The sequence below is a fragment of the Hypanus sabinus genome, chromosome 12, assembly GCF_030144855.1.
Source record: "Hypanus sabinus isolate sHypSab1 chromosome 12, sHypSab1.hap1, whole genome shotgun sequence".
Taxonomy (NCBI): domain Eukaryota; kingdom Metazoa; phylum Chordata; class Chondrichthyes; order Myliobatiformes; family Dasyatidae; genus Hypanus; species Hypanus sabinus.
In genome coordinates this window covers 84969387-84996736 of record NC_082717.1, presented here as the reverse complement: position 1 = coordinate 84996736, position 27350 = coordinate 84969387, and the positions used below count along the sequence as shown (strand labels likewise).

Here is a 27350-nt window from a genome sequence, read left to right as displayed (position 1 = left end):
AAGTTAGAATCACCTACTATCAGTCCGGAGCCATCAAATGCTCCTGTTACAATAACCCTTACATTAATTATATCATTCTCATGAACCTCATCTGGACCCTCTCCAATGCCAACGAACCTTTTTTTAGGTAAGGGGCCCAAAACTGCTCACAATATTCCATGTTGACCAATGCCTTATAAATCCTAAACATTACATCCTTGCTTTTATATTCTAGTCCTCTTGAAATGAATACTAATATTGCATTTGCCTTCCTTACCAACAACTCAACATGCAAGTTTAGGAAATCATGCATGAGGACCCTTTGCATCTCTGATTTTTTCATTTTCTCCATTATGAAAATAGTCTATGCTTTTTTTCTTCTACCAAACTGTTCCAAATACTTCCCTACACTATATTCCATCTGCCACTTCTTTGCATTCTCCCAATCTGTCTAAGTCCTTCAGCAGACTCCCTGCTTCCTCAACACTATCTGTCCCTCAACCTAACTTTGTATTGTCCATAAACCTGGCCATAAAGTCATCCCTTCTGTCATCCAAATCACCAGCATATAACTTTAAAAGAAGCTGTCCCAACACCAGCACCTGCGGAACACCACTAGTCACTGGCAGTCAAGTAGAAAAGGTCCCCTTTATTCCCACTCTGCCTCCTGCCAGTCAAACAGCTTCTTATTCATGCTAGTCTCTTTCTAGAAATACCATGGGCACTTATCATATTAAGCAATGTCATGTGGCACCTTGTCAAAGGCCTTCTGAAAATCCAAGTACACATCCATTGACTCTCCTTTGTCTATCCTGCTTGTTATGTCCTCAAAGAATACCAACAAGCAAAATTTTCCCCTTAAGGAAATTATGCTGACATTGGCCTATTTTATCATCTGCCTCCAAAGTCCTTAGGAGTATGCTGGCCTCTCCTTTACATGTTCTACCAGTCTGTTGTCACCAATACAATCTTTTATATGGTGGTGAGCTGGGGCAGTGGCATAAACACGGGTGATGCCAACAGGCTCAATAAATAATTAGAAAGCTGGCTCTGTTACAGGAGTCAAACTGTACACACACAAGGCTGTGGTAGAACAATGGACCCTATGGAAAATCCTGGCAATTCTGGACAATGTCTCTCACCCTCTGCATGTCACCCTGGCTGAACAAAGGAGCACTTTTGGTAATAGGCTAAGACAACTGTTCTGCTCCAAAGAACATTATATGAGGTCATTCTTACCCTTGGCCATTAGGCTCTACAATGAGTCAACCTATAGTCAGGGAACTGATGACCCCTGCCCCCCCCCCCCCCGTTAGACTGTTTGAGGTAGCTTAGCTTTATTCTTACTTATCTTCTAATATTTGTATATCTGTGTACTTATAATGCTGTGTCACTGTAATTTCCTTTGAGATCAATAAAGCATCTATCTATCTATCTATCCCAAAATCTCATCCCTAACAATGGACTCCTTCAGCTTCCCAACCATTAAAGTCAAACTAAGTGGCCCATAATTTCCTTTCTTAAAGGGTGGATTGGCATTTGCAATTTTCCTGTCTTTAGGAAATATTCCAGAATCTAGTGATTCACAATAGGACAAGGGGTTGGAGCTGGTGTATACTTAGGATCATCTGGTAGGTTGAAGATGTGATAGGCAAGGCTTTTGATGAGGTGATCACACCCAGAGTACAGGCTTCAGACAGCAGATGGGTGACTTCCAGGAGAGGTAGGGAGAGTAAGAAAGGGTATATAATAGAGCAAAAATGAGTGGGAAGTTGCAGGATTGGGAAGCTTTTAAAAACAAGCAGAAAGCAACTAAAAATGCTATTAAGATAAAGATGGAGTGTGAAAGTAAGTTAGCCAATAATATTAAAGAGGATACCAAGTTTCTTCAGATACATAAGCTGTAAAAGAGAGTCAAGAGTGGGTTTTGGACAATTCAAAAAGGATGCTGGAGAAAACAATGAAATGGCGGATAAACTGAATATTTTGCATCAGTCTTCACTGGAAGACACCAGCAGTATGGTGGAAGTTCCAGGTGTTTCTAGGGGTCATGAAGTGTGTGAAGTTACCATAACTAGAACAAAAGCTCTTGGGAAACTGAAAACTCTGAAGGTAGATATCTGGACCAAATGGTGTATACCTCAGGGTTCTGAAAGAGGTGGCTGAAGAGAGCGTGGAGGCATTAGTATTGATCTTTCAAGAATCACTAGATTCTGAAATGGTTCCAGAGGACTAAAAAATTGCAAATGTAACTCCACTTGTCGAGAAAGGACAGATGTAGACGAAAGGAAATAGGCTAGTCAGTCTGACCTCAGTGGTTGGAAAGATATGGGAGTTGATTATTAAGGAAAAGGTGTCAGGGTACTTGGAGGCACACAATAATAGGCCGTAGTTAGCATGGTTTCCTCAAAGAAAATCTTGCCTGACAAATCTGTTGGAATTCTTTGAGGAAATAATAAGCAGGATATACAAAAGAGAATCGATGAATGTTGTGTATTTGGATTTTCAGAAGGCTTTGACAAGGTGCCACACATGAGGCTGCTTAACCAGCTACAAGCCCATGGTATTACAGAGAAGATTCCAGCATGAATATAGCAGTGGCTGACTGGCAGGAGGTGGGAGTGGGAATGAAGGTTGGCTGCCAGTGACTAACGGAAATACAATTCTGGCTTGGGTGTAATGAACCAAACTAAATTAGAGAGTTTAAGATAAAGGAACCCTTAGGAAGCAGTGATCTTAAGAATTCACACTGCAGTTTGAAAAGGCGAAGATAAAATCAGATGCATCAGTACAAGCCCGTAAGACTTAGGAACAGAACTAGGCAATACAACCCATCAAGTTGGCTTCAGTATTCCATCATGGCTGATCCCAGATCCCACTCAATCCCATACACCTGCCATCTTGCCATATCTTTTGATGCTGAATGATCAGGAAACTATCAATTCCTGCCATAAGTATATGCACAGACTTGGCCTCCACCTCTGCCTGCGGCATTACATTCCACAGATTCACTACTTCCTGGCTAAAAAAAAATCTAAAGGGTCGCCCCTTCAATTTTGAAGCTGTGCCCTCTAGTTGTGGATACCCCCACCATAGGAAATATCCTCTCCACATCCAACTGATCTGCCCTTTCAATGTTCATTGATTCCAATTAAATCCACCCCTCCCCCCTGCATTCTTCTAAATTCTAGTGAGTATAGGCCCAAAGCTGCCAAATGCTCCTCATGTAACATCTTCATTCCTGGAATTATCCTTGTGATCCTGCTCTGGTTTCTCTGCAATGACAACACATCATTTGAGACATCGAGCCCAATATTTAGTTCAGCCTGACTAGTATCTCATAAAGGTTCAGCATTATCTCGCTTTTATATTCTATTCCCCTTGAAATAAATGCCAACATTGCATTGGCCTTCTATACCACTGACTCAACCTGTACATTAGCCTTCTGGGAGTTTTGCACAAGGACTCAAGTCCCTGTGCACCTCTGATGTTTGAACCTTCTCCCAATTTAAATAATTAGTATGCACCATTGTTCCTTTTACCAAAATGCATTATCATACATTTCCCAACACTATTCCATCTGCCACTTTTTGCTCATTCTTACAATTTCTCAAAGTCCTGTTGTAATTGCATTGCTACCTTAGTACTACTTATCCCTCCACCTATCTTCATATCACCCAAAACTTTGCTACAAAGCCATAAATTCCATTATCTAAGTCATTGGCAAACAATGTGAACAGCAGCAGTCCCAATACTGACACCTGAGGAACACCACTTGACATTGGCAGCCAAACAGAAAAGGCCCCCTTTATTCCCACTCGCTGCCTCCTGCCTGTCAGGCATTCCATTATCCACATCAGTATCTTTCCTGTAACTCCATAGGATTAAGCAGCCTCATGTGTGTCTCATCAAATGCTTTCTGTAAATCCAAGTAAATGACATCCACTGCCTCTCCTTTGTCCACCCTGCTTGTTACTTCCTCGAAGAACTCTTAACAGATTTGTCAGGCAGGTTTCTCTTTACAGAAACCATGCAGACTTTGAATTATTTTATCATTAGTCTCTAAGTACCCCGAAACCTCATCTTTAACAACAGACTTCAACACTCTCCCAACCACTAGTTAGGCTAACTGGCCTATAGTTTTCTTTCTTTTGCCTTCCTCCCTTCTTAAAGAGTAGTATAGAAACATAGAAAATAGGTGCAGGAGTAGGCCATTCAGCCCTTTGAGCCTGCACCACCATTCAGTATGATCATGGCTGATCATCCAACTCAGAACCCCGGACCTACTTTCTCTCCGTACCCCCTGATCCCTTTAGCCACAAGGGCCATATCTAACTTCCTCTTAAATTTAGCCAATGAACCGGTCTCAACTGTTTCCTGTGGCAGAGAATTCCACAGATTCACCACTCTCTGTGTGAAGAAGTTTTTCCTCATCTCGGTCCTAAAAGGCTTCCCCTTTATCCTTAAACTGTGACCCCTCGATCTGGACTTCCCCAACATAGGAAACAATCGTCCTGCATCTAGCCTGTCCAATCCCTTTAGAATTTTATACTTTTCAATAAGATCCCCCCTCAATCTTCTAAATTCCAGTGAGTATAAGCCTAGTCTATCCAGTCTTTCTTCATATGAAAGTCCTGCCATCCCAGGAATCAATCTGGTGAACCTTCTCTGTACTCCCTCTATGGCAAGAATGTCTTTCCTCAGATTAGGGGACCAAAACTGCACACAATATTCTAGGTGCGGTCTCACCAAGGCCTTGTACAACTGCAGTAGAACCTCCCTGCTCCTGTACTCAAATCCTTTTGCTATGAATGCCAACATACCATTTGCCTTCTTCACCACCTGCTGTACCTGCATGCCCACCTTCAATGACTGGTGTACAATGACACCCAGGTCTCGTTGCATCTCCCCTTTTCCTAATCGGCCACCGTTCAGATAATAATCTGTTTTCCTGTTCTTGATAGTATGATATTTGCAATCTTCCAGTCCTCCAGGACGATGCCAGAATCAAGTGATTCTTGAAAGATCATGACCAATGCATCCATTATCTCTTCAGCAACCTCTCTTGGGACTCTGGAATGTAGTCAATCTGGTCCAGGTGACTTAACCACCTTAAAACTTTTGAGTTTGCAGTGAAGTAAAGGGAATTAACTGAAGCATGAGTGAGGAACTGGCCAAAGATGATGGAAGGGGATACAAGCAGGGATGACGACATAACAGCAACAGCTGGAGTTTCTGGTAGCAATTCACAAGTGCAGGATAGATTAATCTGAAAGTATTCTAAAGGGAAGATAAGGCAACGCTGGCTGACAAGGGAATTACAAAAGTGACTCGAATTCAACAATTTGCAGGTAATTATGTACATACTGTAAATTGAGGAAGCTCAAAGTAGAAAGCTAATCATGTAGAAAGAAAATAAATTTTAAAGGGAAGAGCTGTGAACAGCAATGTTAAAAAAAACCTAGTAGATTCTCTGTTTAGCATGTTCAAATAATACAGAGCAGCCTTGAATACAGGGGAAAAACAGGTTAAGTCAGAACTGATGCTGATTAAACTTTGTATTACTCCAAAAACATTTCAATATGTTCAAATTTTGGTGTGAATTTTGTGTGCTGGAGTGAATACCTCTGAATGGATAAAACCAAGATAACCTCACCATTATCCAGTGATTTTCCAATATCATTGCAGCTAATGCTCACTTTGTTATAGCTAAAACTACCAGAAGCAAAAAAAAACTGTAATCTGTACAAAGTACAGCAAAAAGATTTCACGGAGACAGTACAACATGGTTTCCAGTTCCTACCAAGCCTGTTTTATTCAAGTCTTTGGTATTGGCAGCATTATATTACACATTATACAGTTATAACTAACAAGATTTTGATTTGACAGAATGATATGGCATGGAATCAAGACAAGTACAAATGTGTGTATTTAGCTTGGATATTTGAGACTAAACAAAATGCTAACTCATAGAAAAATAAAGCAGAAGCTCACCACAGTGAGTTAGTTTAACAATGCATACATAAACATGGAAATTAAACTCTAGTCTATCATTGTGTACAGCACAGATACCCATCACATATGTATGCTTTGTTAAATAAGATCTCACCATGCAGGTGAATGGCTAGCTTCTGAGCAGCAACTTAAAATGTTACAGAAAGGCAACTGTACAATGCACTTAAAAATCTCAACAATGCTGGCAAGGAGTGCTATTGCAGCTGACGTCACAGAAAATAGTGCTCTTAATCTCTGCAATTTGTAAGTCAACTTAAGTTCAACTTCATTAATATAAATATATTTGAAATCACCTAAAAATGTTAAAAGTCCCATTTGAAACCAATATACTTATGCCCCCAATTAAACTGGCCAATCTTCAATTTGTTTGGTCAAAGATACTACAACAAAGGAATGTCTTTTCTCATCCAGGATTCATTTACAAGTTTGAAATACATTTCCCTCTTGAAACATGCTTCACAAAATACTCTTTTTAAAATCTACATTTTATTTGACTCATAATTAATGCAAGTGATAATTTTGACAATGGACATAATTTTATGCTTAATTGTTTTAAGGCAGTTGATTTGTTTATTTCAAATGTGAATCCTACCATTAAGTCTATATATAAAACTTGTAACAACAATTTACATACATTATTCCTAGAATTTCATCCTTGCTTTTTAGCAATTTATATTTGCAAGTAATACCTTAGTATATTTATATCTGAGGGGTTACTGAGCAAAAGTGGTTAAATAACTGCGAGAGATGTTTACAAATTTGAATGAACAGTAACAAAATACCTTGGGGTTTGATCCATCTTGTAACATTTGTGATGTAACAGTAAAAAATGTACTTTTCATAATCAAAAGGGAAAATTAATCTTAATGTTTACTATATTCATTTAATCCATATAGTGGTTTTCAATTCACATCTACAGTAAAGGGCTTTTGGTACAAACTATTATGACCAGTATTGTATTGATAAAGTCATAGATTAATCAATTAAAAATAGGCTACAAGAAAAAATTCAAACATTAGGAGCATAATTTTTAGTTTGCACAACCAGATGTAACAAACCATTAAGAAAAGCAATTGTGAAAAGGTCTGCTCCAATCTACAATGTTTTGCATACAGTATCTTGTGGAGAAAAGTAATACATTTTGAAGCCTATACAATATCAACAAAACATTTTTGGTATGTGTGCACTGCTGGGAAAAAAAATTGAAAAATAATCCAAATGATAGCTTATTTTTGTGGTAACCACCTTTTCCTCCTTCCAACAGCAATTCTAATCTACCTTGCAGTTAATCCAGAATTTGAAAGATTTCTTTCAGTGTTGCTGTTCCTCAGTTTAGTTTTTTTCTAATAATGAAGAAATCTAAAAAGGTATAAAGACAGCCAACACAATAAATAATGTACCTACTATTTCTGTAAAACAAGTTACAAATACTACTACTGTATTTTGAATTCAGCATGCATAGATGTTTTAAGACCCCCCCCATCTTGAAAGCAGATTACACAGACATATTGAAGAGCAAATTGTAAATAAGTGAGGTAAGTGATATTCAGAATTACACTGAACATAGTTTAAAAACATGGTTTATACAAATGAATAGGGACAAATGTGGAGCACCAGAGTACAGCTTTGTTCTATTATACTGGAAAATGGTCTTGTAACAAAAGTTCCTCTTCCATATGTGAGCAATTTATTTAATATCATATTGAACAAGTTTATTTAGGAACTACACTTTTCATATGATTCATAGAAGGGTATTTCAGTAATCACAGATCACTGATCTCCGAAATAAAATAATTTTGGTATTTCATCCTTTTGGTTCATGCAGTTCCTTTGCCGACATGGACTGAATTAAAAGTTTTTGACTGAGTCAAGTGATCTTCTAGCTCACATTCAAACCAACATTTTGTATTCATTATTGATTCAAAAATGGCATAGCCTCTTTGTGCATTTTTGTGATTTGTTATACATGTCGACATGTATACCCAGTGATCAGCTGATAATTACAGAACATTTCTTAATCACAATGGCAATTGCACACTATAAATTTTGAAGCTGTCAGACACCAATGTTTTATTTAAACTGTATCCCTTTTAACATGGGCACACATCAAAAAGGCTCAGTAGAAGTGTACACTTTTGAGTTTGATGTTGGTTTAGGGAAGCTCTGTGGAGCACGAAGACAAAGATTTGAGACTTTGTAACTTCATTTCTTGACAGGCGATGTGAGCATCAGGTAATACCAGTAAAAGAAAATGCACATCAACTTTTTTCAGTGACAGCATAAACACTCCCAAACCTGGTCCCAAAGCAGCTCATGATTGACATGGGTTAATCTGAACTCTAGTGCAAACACTGATACAATATGCAACCTGGATCTTCATCTTAAAAGTCACAATATCAGCAAATAATGACATTTTTGCCAGAGAAGAAAACCAAAAACTAATTTAGAAAATAAACTATATCTATGAACAATTAATCTTGAATTGTACATTTTAAGAAACACATTAAGAAATGATTAAATGAACAGACTCGTCATTCTACTAAAACAGCCTGACCATCCTCCACATTATGCGCTGAATCTGACAGAGGCTGATTTGTTTCTGTCACATCACAAGCCTCTGAAGAGCCCTCGCCTTGCACTGCTGGTTGACCTTCCATCAAAACAAATGTATCAGAGTTTTGGTTTTGGCATGAATGCCGAACAGCTTCACTAGCAGTTGAGAAGCTTTTGTCACAAAGATTGCACTTGTATGATTGACTTGATTGGTTTGTTGCTAGATACACTGGATCCATTAGTGACTGATTGGTTTCTTCTGAGGAACCTTCAGTGAGCATCACTTGCTTATTATCAACCATCATAAAGGTGTCAGAGTTCTGGTTAAGGCAAACGTGCCTGGCAGCCTGATTGGCTCTACAGAATGTTTTATCACAGGTACTACATTTGTATGGTTTGCCTGTGTGAATATACATATGCTCTCTCCAGTGACTTTTCTGGATAAATTTACGTCCACAGATGGAGCACTCATATTTTCGCCTTTTTACCTCCCTATCATGATCCCCTAATTCTAAATTGTCAATGTCTGCAATGTCCGACGGAGGTGGTGTTTCAGCTTGCAGTTGGCTATCTGCCATTGGTGAATCATTCTTCTGTTGTAGTTCACCGTCGCTAATTACCTCTGCTTCAGGCATTTCTTCAACTTCTTTTGCAGGTTTCCCAGATTCTATTAATTGTCCTAGCACATTCATTCCTGCTTGGCTGGTAACAGGAAGTGACATCCCCGTATGGAGCTGCAGATGCTCACGCAGGCTGCTTCGTAAAGTAAACCTTCTGCCACAAAGATGACAAACGTAAAACTTGGGGAAACCGCTATTCCTTTTCATTATACTGGGCTTAACATGAGCTACTGCATGCATTCCAGGCTGTCCATCTAATAGAGGAATATTCTCACATCGTTCTTCAGTTGCTGGAGGACCAGATGGAGAAGCCAATCCTAGAGGTGTTCCAGACGACTGCCCAATGTGCTGAGAATGTTGAAGAATCTGTGCACTCTGGGGATGCTGGTGACCAGCTTCTGCCCCTCGTTCTTGTTCTATTCGAGAAGGATGAGCATGTGTCCTGGGCTCTCGCCCAGACTTTTCTCCAGTTGCTGATAACCTGTTTGGGGGTGTGGTTTGATTATCTGCAATCTGAATACCATACAGAGAGGATGTCCATGCAAAAACTTGATCAGGGCGAGGAATGGCTCCATGGCTAGCTAAGCTGGCTTCTTGAACTAGCGGATAAGCATGCAGAAATTTAATTCCCTGCTCAAGACGGACAGGATCAATAATCTGGGGTGCCATCTTTCCTGTGTACATTAAATGCAGGAGGTAGCTAAAAATATCTGGCTGAATATCCGTTGGTTTCAGTCGGACACAATCGCTGTGGGGAAAAAAAAATTTACAAATACTAAACAATCCTAAACTCTCTGCAGTTTTCCTGTGAAGCTGCAAAACTCTTATCCATCAAAATGAAAGAAATAATAGAACTGGTGTGTAGTTTCAAACAATATTTATAAAACTCTAAAAATACTCCAGCAAAATGATACCAAAGACTAGCTACTCAAGTTAGTTGACAAAATCCAACAGAAAAAGCTAAAAGGAACATTAGTGCCTTACAAAAAATTTCAATTAAAAGTGAAAGGTGATTCAAATTTATGTCTTTGTCCAGAGTCAATGGATAATTGAATGTTTTGCTACAAAAAAAGCGCCCAGAATCATACATATTTTAAGGAGAATTTCTTTAAAATAATTCAAGCAGAGAAGTGAAATTGGTTTATGGCTGAGAAACTTTTGATGGGTTTAGTGGTCTTACACACTTTAAATTATTCTAATATTTCCCCCAAGTCCTCCAGATGAGCACAACATAAGGAAAATATCAACATAATAAAGTTAATGGGTCTCATAAATATACTGTGCACCCTTTATAATGCAAAGAGGGAAGTTGTCATCTTTACTGATTAAATAATGTCAAAATGTCAGAATCGTTGATGCTTAAAGGTGATCGAAATACGCAGAAGACAGTAACTGAACATTCACGTTAATAGGCCTTCATTGAAATTGTTCATTTCTGATTTATGGCGGGGAGGGGGAAGAATCAAATCAGTTTGAGGACAGTTCTCAGAAATGAAAGTAACATAACCCAAGGACTGCTCTACAATATCACCTAAAAGCTTCCAACCAATGCCTACACTTCCATGTATCTAGCAGGAATTCATGAACAACTCCCAAAATTAGAGAATTTAATGAATTAAGCCTTGAACTTTCAACTTTATTTTTTTATTGCCCATTTCCAATCATCCTTCAGAAGGTACTCTGAGTTATCTTCTTGAACTACTACAGCTTTCTGGTGAAGATGTTCCCACAGTACTGTTGAGAAAGAAATTGCAGGATTTGGACCTAGAGATAATGAAGAACATGCAATATATTTCCAAGTCTGGATGTTCTGAGATTTGAAGGGGAAGCTGCAGGTGGCGTTGATTATGCTCTGTACCTGTGGCCCTTGTCCTCCTCACTGGGATAAGTTAAGAGTTGGAAGGTAAGTTTGAATAATCAAAGCAAATAACTGTAGTGCAGTTTACATACAGTTCAGACCAATGATGGGCTGCCAGTCAAGTGGGTTGCTTTGTCCTGGAGAGTTATTGGGAGTTAAACTCAGTCAGGCAAATGGAGGAGAGTATTCAAGTTAGCCCCTAACCCCCAACACTTGTTCTAATTCCTGCAAGATATTTAAAAGAACAGTTTGCATTGAAGTGGCACCTTTAAAGTTGTAAAATATATTACGTATTTTACATAAGTATTATCAAGCTAAGATTGACATTTCATAACACTTAAACTAATGGCTTTAAAACTCGGTTAGAGGTTTTAGGAAATGAGCCTAAAGGAAGGTCAAAAGGTTTAAGGACTTGGCAGTAGAAGACACCAGTAGTAGAGAAAACGAATGGGGTAATCACAGGTTGCATAGCTTTCCCGTTGAATCAGCCACCCATGGTGTGAGGCAGCTAGGTCGATGCTCTTGAACAATGCATGTGATAGATAACCTGCCAATAACCCTTCCAGACTCAGCACGATGGTCCTGCATGGGAGTTGGGAGGTATAATAAATCTGCCATAATGGAATGGTGGAGCAGAATCAATTGGGCTGAATTGTCTAATCCTGCTCCTATGTCTTATTCTATCATTGCATATCTCTGTAGTATTGGAAAAGTCCATAGAGGTACAGATAGGAAAAAATAAATTTGTGTAGAATGCATAATAATCCTTAATTTAACATCTTGATCCAAAGCATTACCTTGTTTGATGAATAAAAAGCATTTTGAAGTAATTGGAGAAAGAGGCAAGGACTGCTTTATGTGCTTTGAAATAGACATCACCTATAGCCACCGTACAGTCACAAAGGAAGCCAAACTCCCGCTGGGCATTGAGTTGTTGTAACAGAATCAAACCATGGTTAGCTAGTTCCATGTTTAGACCCTAGAAGGAGGTGGAAGAAAGGAATTGTATTAAAGACAAATTAGAAATCAATTGAGCAGATAAAAGCTGTAATCGTCATGTATTCCATTTAACTGTGTACTTATAAAATATAACAATTCAACCATTAACTATTTCAAAATACACTCCTTAGTAATGAACAAATTGCACTTAATACTCAGGGGAATAGCTACTTGAAACTATGTGCAATAATATATAAACTGAGTTTTAAGAGAAACTGCCTTTCCTCATGAAATATTCATTGTTCTTCAAATAACTAAACTAACTCTGGTTCATACCAGTTAACAGCTGAAATAGGAAAAAATACAATTTGAGCTGCTAGAGAATTCTTGGGGGGGGGGAGAAGAGAAGAAGTGAGTGGGGAGAGGGGGAGAGCGGGAAAGCCAACTTAATTTCAAAATGCCAAAATTGACAAAATAATGACCAGATCATAGGGTGTATTTGGATTTTCAGGAAGTTTTTGATAAGCTTTCACATGAGATTACTGAACTGAGGATAGAGGTAAAGATATCTTAATCAATATAACAATTTTTTGGGCCCAGTTTGATCTCATCTGAAATTTTGTGTATTAAGATCATTAAGTTCTAAATTTTACTACTGGCAAAGTATTATGGGTCTAAAAATTTTACCACCAATCAATAACTATCTTGTACTATTTATACCAAGAGTCAAGTGTTTTACATCTTTAAGCAGTACACACGAGTCAGGTTTGGAGAACATGATACTTAGATGGAGATAAAACATAGGCCTACCCAGTATAAATGGAAGTCACAGATTCAACATAAAAAGATAGATGCCATGTATTTATTGGTGCTTTTTCCTCTATGGTGTTGGCCAAATCAATTTAAACTCACAGCATCAATAAATTCTAGCTCAATAGCATGTGTTTTAAAACAGTACAAGTAATGCACTGCTAATAATCAGATACATTGCTAAGGCAATTTGGGATACCAAATTCTGCTCTGGTTTTCTTGCACAGCTTAGTTATGTTTTTAAGTAATCCATCAGAGTGAACATAAAATAAAAAGGAAAGCTAATGAACATTTACTTTTATTATTTTGCTCTAATACCTAGGATGAATTAACTATACTTAGAAGAAAAGTATTTTTGTTTATTATTCCTTAATTAACATTGAAAAAGATTATGTTTTTATGATAAGAATATTTTTATTCCCCTTCCTTGTATAAGTGGATATATTAAGATCCTACTCAAGCCTAGTCAACTGAATCATGTCTGATTCAGTCATGTCACAAAGCAAATCCTGAACAATGGGTCTGAAGCAACTATGGTCCGGTCAGATTTTACACTTTTTAGATTTACACACTAAATCTTGCAGAAGTAGTGTAGTAGCTCTCACTAATGTATACCATTCTCTAGAAAACAACTTGAACAAATTACCTCTTTTAGCTAAAGCCTGACTTCAACTGTATTTTCCAAACTCACCTTAAAAAGTTACCCTCCCTCAAAATTGTAGTCTGAACTATTATCCTGAACACCATTACTGGGGAGTTTTACTTTACCGATTCACGTTATAAAGATGTATTACATTAACTCTCATGATTAAGCAGTTAATTCACCTGTCTGACAACATAAAAACAAATTCAAACACCACCACTGCAGCTGTGAAAATTTAGTTTCAGTTAAATAAACAGGGATTTTAAAAAAGTCATTGCAAAGAACACAGAATTACTGGATAATTGTAAAACCCATCAATGCCTTTCAGTGAAGGAAATCTGTCAAAGATGACCTGAACAAATTGCAGCATGTTTCATATGACCAGGACTGAATAAGAACTAGAAACGTATAAGAAGGGGAAAAGTTATAATCCTTTAAATAATTATGAAAAAATATAATGTTCAAGGGAAAGAATAAACATCTAAAACACCTATTTTTTCAAAAATAGTTAATTCACCTATAAACATAGGAGTTCCAACAATGTGCTCAACTCTTGACCGACCTCTGAAATGGCTTGTCAAAGCAAACTACATCATAACCCTCTACATTAAAACAGAAAATTGATAACAACGGACATACAACTCAACATCATGGTAGACTCTGAATAAGGGCATTAGGTTCAAAGTAACTTTATTATCAATGTACTGTATGTCACCATATACTACCTTGAGATTCATTTTCTTGCAGGCATTAAAGGAAAAAAATACAATAGAATTTTACGAAAAACTACATAAACAAAGACAAACATACACCACCGTGCAAAAGACAAACTATACACATAAAAATAATACTGAGAACATAAGTTGTAAAGAGGCCATGAAAGTGAGTCTCTATGTCATAATATCTGTTCAGAGTAGTGTCACAGCAGTTCAGAGGCCTGATGGTTATATGGTAATAACTGTTCCTAAACCTGGTGTTGTGGGACCTCCAGGCTTCAGTACCTCCTGCCTGATGGTAGGAACAAAAAGAGGGCATGGCCTGGATGGTGGGGACTTTGATGCTACAAAGTTAGTGAACTCTGTAGAATTTTCTCTATTTCTGCATAAATATGACCCAAAATTTGATCAGATCTTCATACATGTCCTAAAACTAGATAAAGAGAACCCAATTAAATAAAGCATTATACTTGTTCATTTATTTATTGAGAAAATGATCCAATATTACATGTATTTGAGGCAAAAAGTATGTGAACCATTGTTTTCAGTAACTGCTGTGACCCCCACCCCCCGTACAGCAGTAACTTCAACCAGTCCTGCACATCGGCTTGGAGGAATTTTAGGCCATTCCTCCTTACAAAACTACCTCAACTCTGAGATGTTGGTGGGCTTCCCTGGATGAACTGCCTGCTTCAGGTCCTTCCACAACATTTCTATATGATTAAGGTTAGGATTTTGACTCAGCTATTCCGAAACACAAATTTTCTTCTTTTTAAACCGTTGATTTTTCCTCCAAACATAGAAATGTGGATTCCTGCCAAAAAGTTCAACTTTTGTCTAATCTGTCCACAGAACATTGTCCCAGAAGCGTTATAGAACATCTAAGTGGTCTTTTGCAAACTTGAGACGTGCAGCAATTTTTTTTTGCCCCTTCCATTTAACCATTCATGTTCAGTGTTTTCCTGAAACTGGACACATGAACAGAGACTTCAACAAGTCTAGAGATTTCTGCAAGTCTTTTGCTGTTACCCTTGAGTTCTTTTTCATCTCCTCCAGCATTGCACGTGGTGTGATCTTTGCAAGGATGCCCACTCCTAGGGAGAGCAGCAACAGTACTGAGTTTCCACCCATTTATAAACAATTTCTCTTATTGTGAACTGATTAACACTCAGGTCTTTAGAAACACCTTTGTAACCTTTTCCAGCTTCAACCATCTCTACAATTCTTCTTTAAATGTGCTCTGAAAGTTGTTTTGATCAAGGTACGGTGCACATAAACAGATCCTGTATGTGTCTTTTTACAGGGCAGGCCACCTCTACAACCCACACCTCCAATCTCATCTCATTGCCTGGAACACCTGAATCCAAATAGCCTTCATAAAAATCATTACCCCAGAGGTTCACATACTTTTCCCCAACAAATACATGTAGTATTGGATAATCTTTCCTTCAATAAATAAATGAAGTATAATGTTTTTCATGATATTTATTTAATTGGTTTCTCTTTATCTAGTTTTAGGACTTAAGTGAAAACCTAATCGCATTTTAGGTCATTTTTGTGCAGAAATAGAGAAAATTCTACATAGTTCACAAACTTTCTAGCACCACTGTAGATGCTGCTTTCATGTGGGTAGTTAATGTACCCAACAGGAAAGGCTATTTCTGTGATGGACTGAGCTCTATTCACCATTTACTATGGCTTTTTTGTAGCTTTCTGCAGCACAGTACACGCCCTACTGCTCATGTTTTGCGGACTTTTTAAACATACTCCAAGATCAACCTCATCCTCCCACATAACCTGCCAATTTTCTTTCATCCATGTGCCTTTCTATATAGCATCAACTATTAAGCAGGAGCTAAACATCTATGAACCAACCAATGAACACTACCTCACTATTTTTGCACTACTTGTTTAGATTTTTTAAATATATATTTCTTGAGGCTAAATGACAATCATATTTCCTTATGACATGGTAGAAATGAGAAATATTACAGAACTATTATTTGTACTGAACTACCATTGTATAACTGATGCAAACCAGTTTTTAAATGCATACAGGGAAAGAAAAGTATGTATATGCAGACCACATACATTAAGCGCTGCAAGTATGTATAACTATGGCAATAGGTCTGCCATGCTTATGTCCTTCAAATTACTGTAAACCATTACAGCATGACCAATATAAATTAAGGCCTCAAAAGTTCCCCTACTTTTTCTGCTTCATTTCATTCTCTTTCTCACATAAAGGTTGGAACTCTCTGGTGCAGCATTCTATGGTCTAGCAACTCATGATCCACCATGTTTTGTATGAATTAATTATTTCTAATTAAAATCTAAGCAGTATATAAAATCAACTAAGATCTGTACAAATCTATCCTTAATCAAACTACCATTGCAACTTTTGCAATCTCAGCCAAGTGATCTTATCTTTTAAAAAAAAGTCAAGCTACAGACAATTCTTTGAACCAATATGCAGGGAGTGCCTAAAAGAACACTGTTAAAAAGGACAATTCTACTCAGGGGAAGATGATGCAGGTGCAATTTCAGTGGTTCAGCTCTGGTCAGGCCCCAAGGTGCTAGTCATGTGAGTTCCAATCTGTACTGCAATAAAATTTTGCATTGTTGGGCCTCTCAGAAATGAATTAGATATCAGTTAGCTTCACAAACTTTAAAAAAATCTACGCTACAACCTTTTATATTCGATGGGATTAAACTCCAATTTTTATTATTCAGATAGATGACTTCTCATTTCTAGTGTCATTCATGTAAAAATTTACAGTGCCATTTTTGTGGTTCTAACAGTTCCTATTTTGGGTATCCCGAGCAGAACAAACTAGTCTGTGGACATCAATTTACTGTACAAGTTTGAAGATATTTCCATTCACCTTTCAAAAAAAAACTATTTCAATTTATCCACAACATTCTTCTCTCTCACTACAGAGTAATATCAGCCACTAGCATATCTTGAACCCATACCTTCTGTTCTTAATTTGAACAAAAATCTGCATACATCCCAAAGGCAAGCTCAATCCAATAACCCAAAACTTAGATTACCATTTTGTTTTCTGCTCCTCAACCATCCCTCTATCAGGGTCACTGAATTCCCTTTAATTTTAAATACCTAAATCACAAACTACATCCTATCAAATACTTGCTGAAAGCGCAGTTTCACATTCCATTTATACAATTTTGTTTTATTAATAACAAAATTAGTCCCACCCTTTACAAATCAATGCCAAAATACCCTGGTTAGTGTACACATTATGGTGTTCAGTAAGTAATGACAAGAACGATTGTCAAAATTATGTAAATTAACTGTCTGTACATGACATGTACAGTAAACTATTAAAGCACTAATCCAACAATATTTGATATTTTTTATTTTCTTGGTGCTTATGGGCTACAAATTAGAAATTTTCAACTTGGATGGTATCAAATTTATGGTAAAGCTTTCCAAATCAATGTATTATCACTTTATGCTCTTCCTTGTATCAAGTGTGCTGACATTAATAATAGATGATAAACTGAAACTTACGATTTTGTGACACAGAACACAACCAGTTGGGGGCACTGATACACTAAAAACAGAGTAATTAACTACACTTTTCTTCTTTGGTCAACTCAATAAAGACAAAGAAAATCAGCTATCTGCAGTGTATTTGTGGGAATTTTATCTAAGAGTTATGAATATTACGGAACAAGCAAATTCACCCATTACCTAAGCAAACACTTGTATAAACTACACTACTCAGACTCTATTGTAATCTGTATACAGAAACAAATGATTCATCTATTTTGCTAATGTTCATTTGCACTCCAACAAATCAGGCAAAATATTGCCAACAATACAACAGTAATGTTCTAAGAGGAGAAATGATAAAGTTTTGTTCAATTGCCAATCTAGATAATAGTAAAAACATTAAACAACAATGACAATCACACAAAAATAAACATATTGCAGAATCACTTTTTAAAAAGTATTCTTTGGTTACTCAAAAGTCATGAATGGCTATTGCCAGAGTACTGAGAGCTAGAAGTCTTCCCCAGTTTATAAACACGCAGCTTATGTATAACCCAAATACAGTGCCCTGTAAAAGTATTCAGCCCCCTACCCTTTGTTGACATGAGTATTACAAACAGGGATTTTGATCAATTTAACTGAGAATTTTTATTCATGAATTACATAACCACATGCTCCTTTCTCCCTTCACAGTACGGCCCCAAAACAGAGAAAATTTTAAAGCAAAAATTGATGTCAGTTCAAAAGTATTCACCTCCTTTGCTCAATACTTAGTTCAGCCACCTCTTACAACTATTACAGTTAGAAATCATTTTCAATAAGTCTGTATTAGCTTTGCACATGTGATGGAGCAAGATTTGCCCATTCCTCCTTGCAAAGTTGCTCAAGCTGTAGCAGATTAGTTGGGGAGACAGTGGACAGCAATCTTGAGGACTTGCTAGAGATGTTCAATCGGGTTAAGGTCAAGACAGACTGGGCAACTCAACATCAATTTTCTTCATTTGAAACCACTCCATGGTTGCTCTGACAGTTGTCGTCCAGCTGAAAGACACACTTCCTCCCCAGTTTAAGCTTTCTGGCAGAGGCTAGCAGATTTTTTATCCAGGATCTCTCTATAATTAGCAGAATTCATCTTCCCATCAATCCATTTTCAATGGACTGGATTCTAATCTGTTTCTCTTCACTTTGGGTTAATCAGTATTAAGATAAATTTCTAAGCCCACTAATTTAAGCAACAAAGCAATGGGAAAATAAAACACCAGTATCTAGTATCAAATTCAAACACAAGATACAGTATAGCCCAATCCTCTCTTACCCCCGTCTCAAATGGTTTAGGTACATTTGAAGAATTCTCTTCCATTTCAACCTTCTTTTAACCAGTTTACACTATATACCAGAAAACTTTTAAGAGCACAGATAAATAAGAACAGAAATGAGGATTTCCCACCCAGCCTTTCAAACCTGCTTTATCATTCGATATAATCAAAGCTATCAACTCTGTGAGACCATAAGACACAGGAGTAAGATTAGGCTGTTTGGCCCATTGAGTCTGTTCTGCCATTTATTAGGCAGCAAATCATAGCTGATTTATTAGGCTATTCAATCCCATTCTCCTACGTAGTCCCCATAATCTTTGACACACTTACTAATCAAGAACTTAGCAACCTCTGCTCTAAATATACTAAATGATTTGACCTTCACAGCCATCTGCAGTAATGAATTCCAAATTCACCACCCTCTGGCTAAAGAAAGTCCTGTTCTAAAGGGATGTCCTTCAATTCTGAGGCTGTGCCCTCCGGTCCCAGACACCCCCCCCCCCCCCCTCTTTACAGGAAACATCCTCTCCACATCTATACTATCTAGACATTTCAACATTTGATAGGTTTCAATAAGATCCTTCCGCCCTCATTCTTTTAAACTCCAGTGAGTACAGGCCCAGAGCCATCAAACTCTTCTCATGTTAACCTTTTCATTCCCAGGATCATTCTCACAAATCTCCCCTGGACCCTTTCCAATGCCAGCATATCATTTCTAAGGGGCCCAAAACTGCTCACAATATTCCAAGTGCAGTCTGACCAATAAAGTCTCAGCAGGTCACCCTTAGGCAAGGTGTACCACCTACTTAGACAACTCCCCCCCCCCCCCAAAAAAAACAAAATCAGGATCACGTGAAGCCACGGGAACAGGCAGTGGATGGTTGTATGAGCAGCTGGTGCACATCAGAAGTCCTGGTTATGTGAACACTGACACTAGGCAGTCTCTTAAATGTATTGATATTGGCTGGGGTCTTGTAAAGACACTGCCCAGATTAAGGCAGTGACAAACCACTACTATATAATTTGCCCAAAACAATCACGTTCATAGACCATGATCGCCCACATCATACAATATGATGATGATGGTATCTCTGTAGTAGAGAAATCAAGATAGTCACCACTTTCAGCTTTGAATTCCTTCATCAGGAATATCATCACACAGAAAAAAAAACTCCGCAAAACATCTCACTTCTATTTCTGATGCTACATTTTAACTCAGACTAGATGGGCCAAAGGTCCTGTTTCCGTGCTGTAGTGTTCTATGACACTAGGCATAGGCCATTCAACCTAATTTGCCTTATTACCTTCTTTTTTCAATAGCTGTCTTGAAGATACTCAGCAACTGAGCATCTATATTCTTTTGGATAGAGGACTGCAAAGAATCTTCACACTTTGCATAAAGCAATTTTTGTTTCTTCCTTGTCAGCTACTTGAGTGTGATATCCAGATTGCTGGAGAGTGGAGTTATCCTTGTCTATATTGTGAAGCAGGTAAGCATTTTCAGTGAAGTTCTCTTATTTTAAAGATATATGAACCTGGAATACTTTATGTGTCACTTGCCTCCATTAGGGCTGTATGGTCTGGAAGCATGCTGCCCAACTAGCTCCCAATCGTACCAATCCATTTTGTTTTCCCAAAATTCTACAAATGACCAGGTGCTGTGTCTCACTGTGGCCGACGTGAGAAGAGCCCTGTGCAGGGTCAACCCACAGAAGGCTGCTGGACCAGACAACATCCCTGGTAGAGTGCTCAGAGGATGTGCAGACCAGCTAGCAGATATTCTCACTGACATCTTCAACATCTCCCTGAGCAGCGCCACCATTCCAACGTGCTTCAAGGCTGCCATCATCGTCCCTGTGCCGAAGAAGTCTTCAGTGTCCTGCCAAAATGACTACCGTCCCGTTGCACTTACATCCGTCATCATGAAGTGTTTCAAGAGGCTCGTCATGAGGCACATCAAGACCCTGCTGCCCCCCTCACTGGACCCCCTGCAGTTTGTGTACCGCCCCAACCGCTCAACAGATGACAACATTGCCACCACCCTCCACCTGGCCCTAACCCACCTGGACAAAAAAAAAGGCATATTTTTGGATGCTGTTCATAGACTTCAGCATTCAACACAATCATCCCTCAGAAACTGATTGGAAAGCTGAGCCTACTGGGCCTGAACACCTCCCTCTGCAACTGGATCCTAAACTTCCTGACTGGGAGCAGCATCTCCAACACCATCACACTGAGCACGGGGGCTCCCCAGGGTTGCGTGCTCAGTCCACTGCTGTTCACTCTGCTGACCCAGGACTGTGCTGCAACACACAGCTCGAACCATATCATTAAGTTCGCCGATGACAAGACCATGGTGGGTCTCATCAACAAGAATGACGAGTCAGCTTAGAGAGAGGAGGTGCAGCGGCTAACGGACTGGTGCAGAGCCAACAACCTGTCTCTTAATGTGAACAAAAGAGATGGTTACTGACTTCAGGAGGGCACAGAGCGACCACTCCCTGCTGAACATTGATGGCTCCTCAGTAGAGATCGTAAAGAGCACCAAATTTCTTGGTGTTCACCTGACAGAGAATCTCACCAGGTCCCTCAACACCAGCTCCATAGCAAAGAAAGCCCAGCAGCATCTCTACTTTCTGCCAAGGCTGAGGAAAGTCCATCTCCCACCCCCCATCCTCATCACATTCTGGAGGGGTTGTATTGAGAGCACCCTGAGCAGCTGCATCACTGCCTGGTTTGGAAATTGCACCATCTCGGATCGCAAGACCCTGCAGCGGATAGTGAGGTCAGCTGAGAAGATCATCGGGGTCTCTCTTCCCGCCATCATGGACATTTACACTACACGCTGCATCCGCAAAGGAAATAGCATTATGAAGGACCCCATGCACCCCTCATACAATCTCTTCTCCCTCCTGCCGTCTGGAAAAAGGCTCCGAAGCATTCGGGCTCTCACAGCCAGACTATGTAAGTTTCTTCCCCCAAGCTATCAGACTCCTCAAAGCCTGGACTGACACCTTGCCCTATTGTCCTGTTTATTATTTATTGTAATGCCTGCACTGTTTTTGTGTACTTTATGCAGTCCTGTGTAGGTCTGTAGTCTAGTGTAGCTTTCTCTGTGGTGTTGGTTTTTTTTGTGTAGTTCAGTCTAGTTTTTGTACTGTCATGTAACACCATGGTCCTGAAATGTCTCATTTTTACTATGTACTGTACCAGCAGTTATGGTCAAAATGACAATAAAAGTGACTTGACTTCGCCCCAAAGGGCTAAAATAAGAGTGGATGTAGAGATGTTTCCAATAGTAGGAGGATCTCAGACCAGAGTGCACAGCTTCAACATAAGACAAGGTGATTTTTGTTTAAGCCATCAGGTGGTGAATCTGTGGGAATTAATGCCACAAACAAATGTGGAGGCCCTATCATGGAATATATTTAAAACAGAAGTTGATAGTTTCTTGATCAGTAAGGTTGTCAAAGATTACAGGGAGAAGACAGGACAATGGGGTTGAGAGAGAAAATAGATCAGCCATGATCACATGGTGGAACAGACTCAATGACCCCATTAGTCTCATTCTGCCCTTATGGCTATTATTTCCCCCTACTCCACAGAGGCTTCTCATTCCTCCAGCTGATTGTTTATTGCTCCAGATTCAAGCGCTTGTGATCTCCTATCTTCAATTTACGCAAGACACCTTCAATCAGCACTCAGGAGCCTGAGAATAGCATTAACTCAAACCCAGGTTTCACAGACTAAATGATGAAATCCCCACCTTAAAATAACACTTAAGTCTTCAAAGGATAGTTATTTAATGAAAAAATATTTTTTGTAGAATACTCCTTGCAGAAGCCAACCCAAACTCCAATTTAAATTTTATAATAACTTCTTTCATAGAAATACATGGCTAATTTATATACCTGGCAGCTGAATATGGTTTTTCATGTCCCCAATGCCTAGTGAAATAGGTTGCTTGTAGGAAGCTCAGTATGAATAATGTCACTGCCACATCCTGCATGATGTTACCACATGCAGCTGCCCCTGCAGCAGACTTGGCATTTCCATTCCAGTACAAGTGTGGGATTATTTCATTATATTTAACTTTGTTTGATTTACTTTAATAACATTTAGTGCTTTATGAAAAATGTATATTGATTATTCTCCTTTAAACGTCTACTGGAAATTATAGTAAACAATCTTGATATGTTGTTGCTTAAAAATCATAACAGAATAAAGTGGAAAGGCATGTACCAAATCCGACCTGAGGCCGAGAACATCTGTCAGCTCTTGAAGTTAGCTGGTGGATTGCAATTAGGGTCACGTTCCAGATGAAAAAGACCCTTTACACAGGTAGAGATGGGATTCTCCTGCAAAGTATGGTCGGACCTGCAGCACATATTACATGGATTAACAAAATGTAACTGTATATTTATGTGAGTAATGACGTAGAATAGCAGTTTCATTTCACAATGTTTCAAATCAAACTTAACAGATTTTTATAGTAAATATGATTAAGTGATACTAGAATACAATTTTAGTATCACTCCTGAAAAAAGTGGTTATGTGAATATCTCCACACTTATTTTGCACTATTTAATTTTGTAATTTACAGTAATGTTTATCTTTGTGCTGTACTACTAATGCAAAATAAATTTCACATCATAGAAATCAATATCACAATTTTAAAAAAGTCACTTTATTTAAGTTTAGAGATCATGGAGTCATGTGCATGCTATTTACCTGAAATCAATATAATCGTAGGCAATGAAAACTAGAAATTATTTAAAATGCCCTGTGGATCAGGCAGTGCGAAGAAAACAAAAATAAAATCTTTGTTCAAAGCATTGGTTAAAGATCAAACAATTAATTGTTTCTCTCCAAAACTGCTGCCTATAGCATTTTGATTCTTTCCATTCAATTCTTATAAGATTATAGAGTATCCTTACCCACTAGTTGGAATTGTTTTGATGCAATTCTTTCATTAAATTGAAATCCAATGCATTTGCCTAAAAAATACAACTTTAAAAAATGGTAACTGGTTTAAATCAAATTTTGCCTGTAATCTTGATTTACACTATACCAATAGAATATCGATATTTGTTTCCTGAAAATTAGTCATTTGGTAACTATTGAACGACAGTTAAATCTGACATTGTACACTAAGTATAGGCTATGTTTCTGTTAACAGAGGCTTTGTTTTTATCCCTTAACCAGGAGGAGAAATAAAGATTCAAGTTACTCAAAACAAGGCAGAAGCTAACACTGGGGTGGTAGTGTTGAAGGGAATTAAAGGATATATCTGTATTCATTACAGCAGATCAATGTACAAGTTATACTACTGAAATGAAGGGACACAAAGGACCACAGATGCTGAATCTGGAGCAACAACCAAGAAGATGGAGGAACTCAGCGGGACAGACAGCATCTGTGGAGGGAAATAAGTTTCGGGTAGAGACCCTGCATTTGGACTGACTATCTCCCTCCATAGATACAGCATGAACCGCCGACTTCCTCCAATTTCTTGGAAGACTTTTTTTCCCTGAACATTTCGGCTATCGGTGTACAACTTCCATTTAACGTCTGTAACATTACACCAGTTTGGGCTCGGAAAGTGCGACTCAAATACCCCCACCCCAACTTTAGCCGCAGGAAGTTTATTGAAAGCAGTAAGGAAGAAGTCGGCAAAGAACGCGAGGGTCAAATTCAAACAAAAAGGAAAGGAAACTGGCAGCGGAATGAAAACAGCGCGCCAACGTGCCCATATTAGAATAATCTCAAAGAGGGAGGGAGAAAGAAGAGTGCAATCAAAATAAAAGTCGGCAGGCGCGCTGCAGAAACGCCCGCCGACAAGGTATTCAGTTTCACTCATTCACACACAGACACGGGCGGGAAGAGGCGCTCCATTTTGGTGGCAAGTCAGGACGGGAGAGAGGACTTGTTGGCGCCGTGAGCCGCTACCCCCACCCACCACCCCGCCCCGCTCCGCTCCGCTCCGCTGCAACAGTTCCGCCCGCATCCCGGCCGGGGAAGTGGTGGCGCTGTAGCTCAACGTCCCCTCCTTCCCTCCCCCACACGCTCCGTGTGACCGGATGAGCGCGGCCCCCGCTTCCGCACCTTCTGCATCGGGGACAAAGGGAGTCGCAGCGGCCCTCGGCCCGGACCCGCGCTCACGCGCCGACGACCCCCTCGCCACCCTCCTTCCCTCTCCTCCCATCGCGGCTCGCCCGGGCGGGCGAACGAAAGCCGCTAGCCCAGGTCCGTAGCGAGGGCCTAGGCGGCCTGCTTCAACCCGGCCCCCGGCCGGCGTTACTTCCCACCCCCCATCCCACCCCCACATGCACACGCGCCCCCCTCCTCCGTTACCGACCTCTCTTCCTGGTCCGTGCGGTGCTGGGATGTTACTTTAAGCCTTTTTGCGTGAGGCAGCCTCTTTGTTCCGTCTTCCCGTTTCCCCCGTCTGCGCAGCACCGACCAGGGACCGCGCCGCCGCCCGCCCGCCGCCTTCCTCGCGAACCCAACTGCCAAACGGTTGCTGCACGTCCCGTTACGTTCGCCGTCACATGACCGGAGTGGGCTGAGAGCTCCCGGGGCGCTGAGGCGGCGCGAGGCGAGGCTCAGCACAGGGCGCGCGAGGCGGCGCCGGCTGGTGACCAGCCAACCGAGAACGGCCTCGGCCGGTCCGTGCGCTCTGCAGCGGACTGCAAGCCCTCACCAAGCGGCACCGGGCACCGCCGATCCAACCGGGGTATCGCCGCCTTCCCGGTACAACGAAAGAGATGAATCCGGTCCCAGCCATGTCCCTGCATTGCACACCCACCTCCTCTTTTCTCCCTCTCCTCTATTTTCTTTTTATATACGTAAATATTTTCCAACCGGGTCAGCACCCGTTTTTTTTCAGAAAACAAATTAATGTACCGGCATAGCCACATTTCCTGCTGCAATGCATCTTGCTCTCCCCACCCCCTTCCCTTAAGGTTCAACGAATATACCGTTTTTTAACTAAAGCCCTTAACTTCTAAACCAAACTTTTATACGTGTTTACTACAAGGGAAAAAAGTTAACTTGATTCTGAGTTTGTCCCTTTATGCGTGGATATGTTAATATATTTAATAGCAATTTAACTCTGAGGTGGCGACCCGTCCGCAGCAGCAATCCAAGGTCATTTGGTAGCATGCTATCCAAATATGGTAGAGAGCCGATTACAATTTAAGCATGCGGGGGGAAATAGATGGGGTAGGCACTTAAAAATGCAAACTCTGCTGATAGCATTGCAACGAGCATAACTCGGCAGGGGTCGGTTAGTGTTCGTTGACTCCTTTTAATTACGTTAATTTATGGAGTTGTTTCCGATCTAAGGATGCTGATTTTCTTAACCTCTGAGGACCTTTCTTTTATTTGCAGAATAAGAAAATGATGTATTTGCGGGATCGGAGGGAGAAACTGCTTTCCTTTATTGTGTGCTCCAGCAGTACTTCATATAAATTATTGGCATGAGGCGGTAATAATCGTCAACAAGAGAGGTCCTCACGTTCACTGGACTGTGTGTAGCAGCTCTCCTTAGCTTCGGGGCTTTTAAAATGCTTTTGGGGGCAGCTGGATGGAGACATTTTGTGAAGAAGTAGAAGCAGGAATTTAATACGCTGACCATAACCTCTCATTCCACCGCTGATGTCATTAGGGTCCATGCACAAAATGTCTGCGTTTGCAATACGCCTTTGGCCAATAGTTTGAAAGCAAATGCAGGCTCCAAAAAGAAGCTGGATTTAACTGTATCACCTAGTCCCCTCTGTGATTATTGAGGGAAATTCACTAGTGTATTTATCAATGTAAAAATAAATGCAAGCATTGAGATTCAGTGTGAAATGCTGATCATCCATCTTATTAAAGATACTGGATACTTTTCTGGCCCTGTATACAAGATTGCTTCCTTTGACCAGATTTATGGAATGTAGACATGGGGGGGTGGGGGGATGTATTCAGAATTAGAATCATTTAATAGCATACTGTACATTGTGAAATTTGTTCGCAAAATATAATACTAATAAATATAAAGTAATTACACAGGGAGAACAATGGAAAAATAGGTAATGTACATCAGTTCATTGTCCATTCAGAAAGCTGAAGGTGGAAGGGAAGAAGCTGTTCAAAAAATGTTGAGTGTGTGTCTTCAGTGTGTACCTCCTCCTTGATGGTAGCAATGAGAAAAGGGCATGTCCTGGTTAATGGGGGTCCTTGATGATGAATGCCACATTTTTGAAGCATTGCCTTTTGAAGATGGCCTCGATGCTGGGGAGACTAGTGCCCGTGACGGAGCTGAAAGTTTACAGCTTTTTCTGATCCTGTGCTGTGGCCTCCACCCCTCCGTACCAGACAGTGACACAACTAGTCAG

At 39.7% G+C, this 27350-nt stretch overlaps 1 protein-coding gene and 1 long non-coding RNA gene across 6 annotated transcripts; one reads left to right on the top strand and one right to left on the bottom strand.

The window, feature by feature from the left end:
• Nucleotides 1-5774: 5774 nt before the first annotated feature.
• LOC132403076 (zinc finger and BTB domain-containing protein 2-like) lies at nucleotides 5775-25718 on the bottom strand. Of its 5 annotated transcripts, none has more exons than XM_059986340.1 (5): nucleotides 25328-25718; nucleotides 23907-23979; nucleotides 23212-23346; nucleotides 11823-12004; nucleotides 5775-9915 (listed from the first exon to the last, which is right to left on the bottom strand). In XM_059986340.1, the coding sequence occupies exons 4-5, from the start codon at nucleotides 11993-11995 to the stop codon at nucleotides 8526-8528; spliced, it is 1563 nt and encodes a 520-aa protein (XP_059842323.1). In that variant the 5' UTR covers nucleotides 11996-12004; nucleotides 23212-23346; nucleotides 23907-23979; nucleotides 25328-25718; the 3' UTR covers nucleotides 5775-8525. The 5 variants fall into 5 exon arrangements, with proteins under 5 accessions (XP_059842323.1, XP_059842325.1, XP_059842324.1 ...); XM_059986342.1 differs by having other exon boundaries at nucleotides 23222-23346; XM_059986341.1 differs by having other exon boundaries at nucleotides 23907-23966.
• LOC132403078 (uncharacterized) lies at nucleotides 24829-26823 on the top strand. Its single transcript, XR_009515176.1, has 2 exons — nucleotides 24829-25215; nucleotides 26362-26823. It is a non-coding gene; the product is annotated as an uncharacterized LOC132403078 (long non-coding RNA).
• The last annotated feature ends 527 nt before the right edge of the window (nucleotides 26824-27350 follow it).

Bases quoted from the DNA above. Each gene is read 5' to 3' on its own strand.
- LOC132403076 (XM_059986340.1), bottom strand. From the start codon at position 11,995: ATGGAACTAGCTAACCATGGTTTGATTCTGTTACAACAACTCAATGCC. The intron at 9,916-11,822 runs GTAATGCTTTGG...TTTTCCCCACAG, and splicing joins CTTTTTATTCATCAAACAAG to CGATTGTGTCCGACTGAAAC.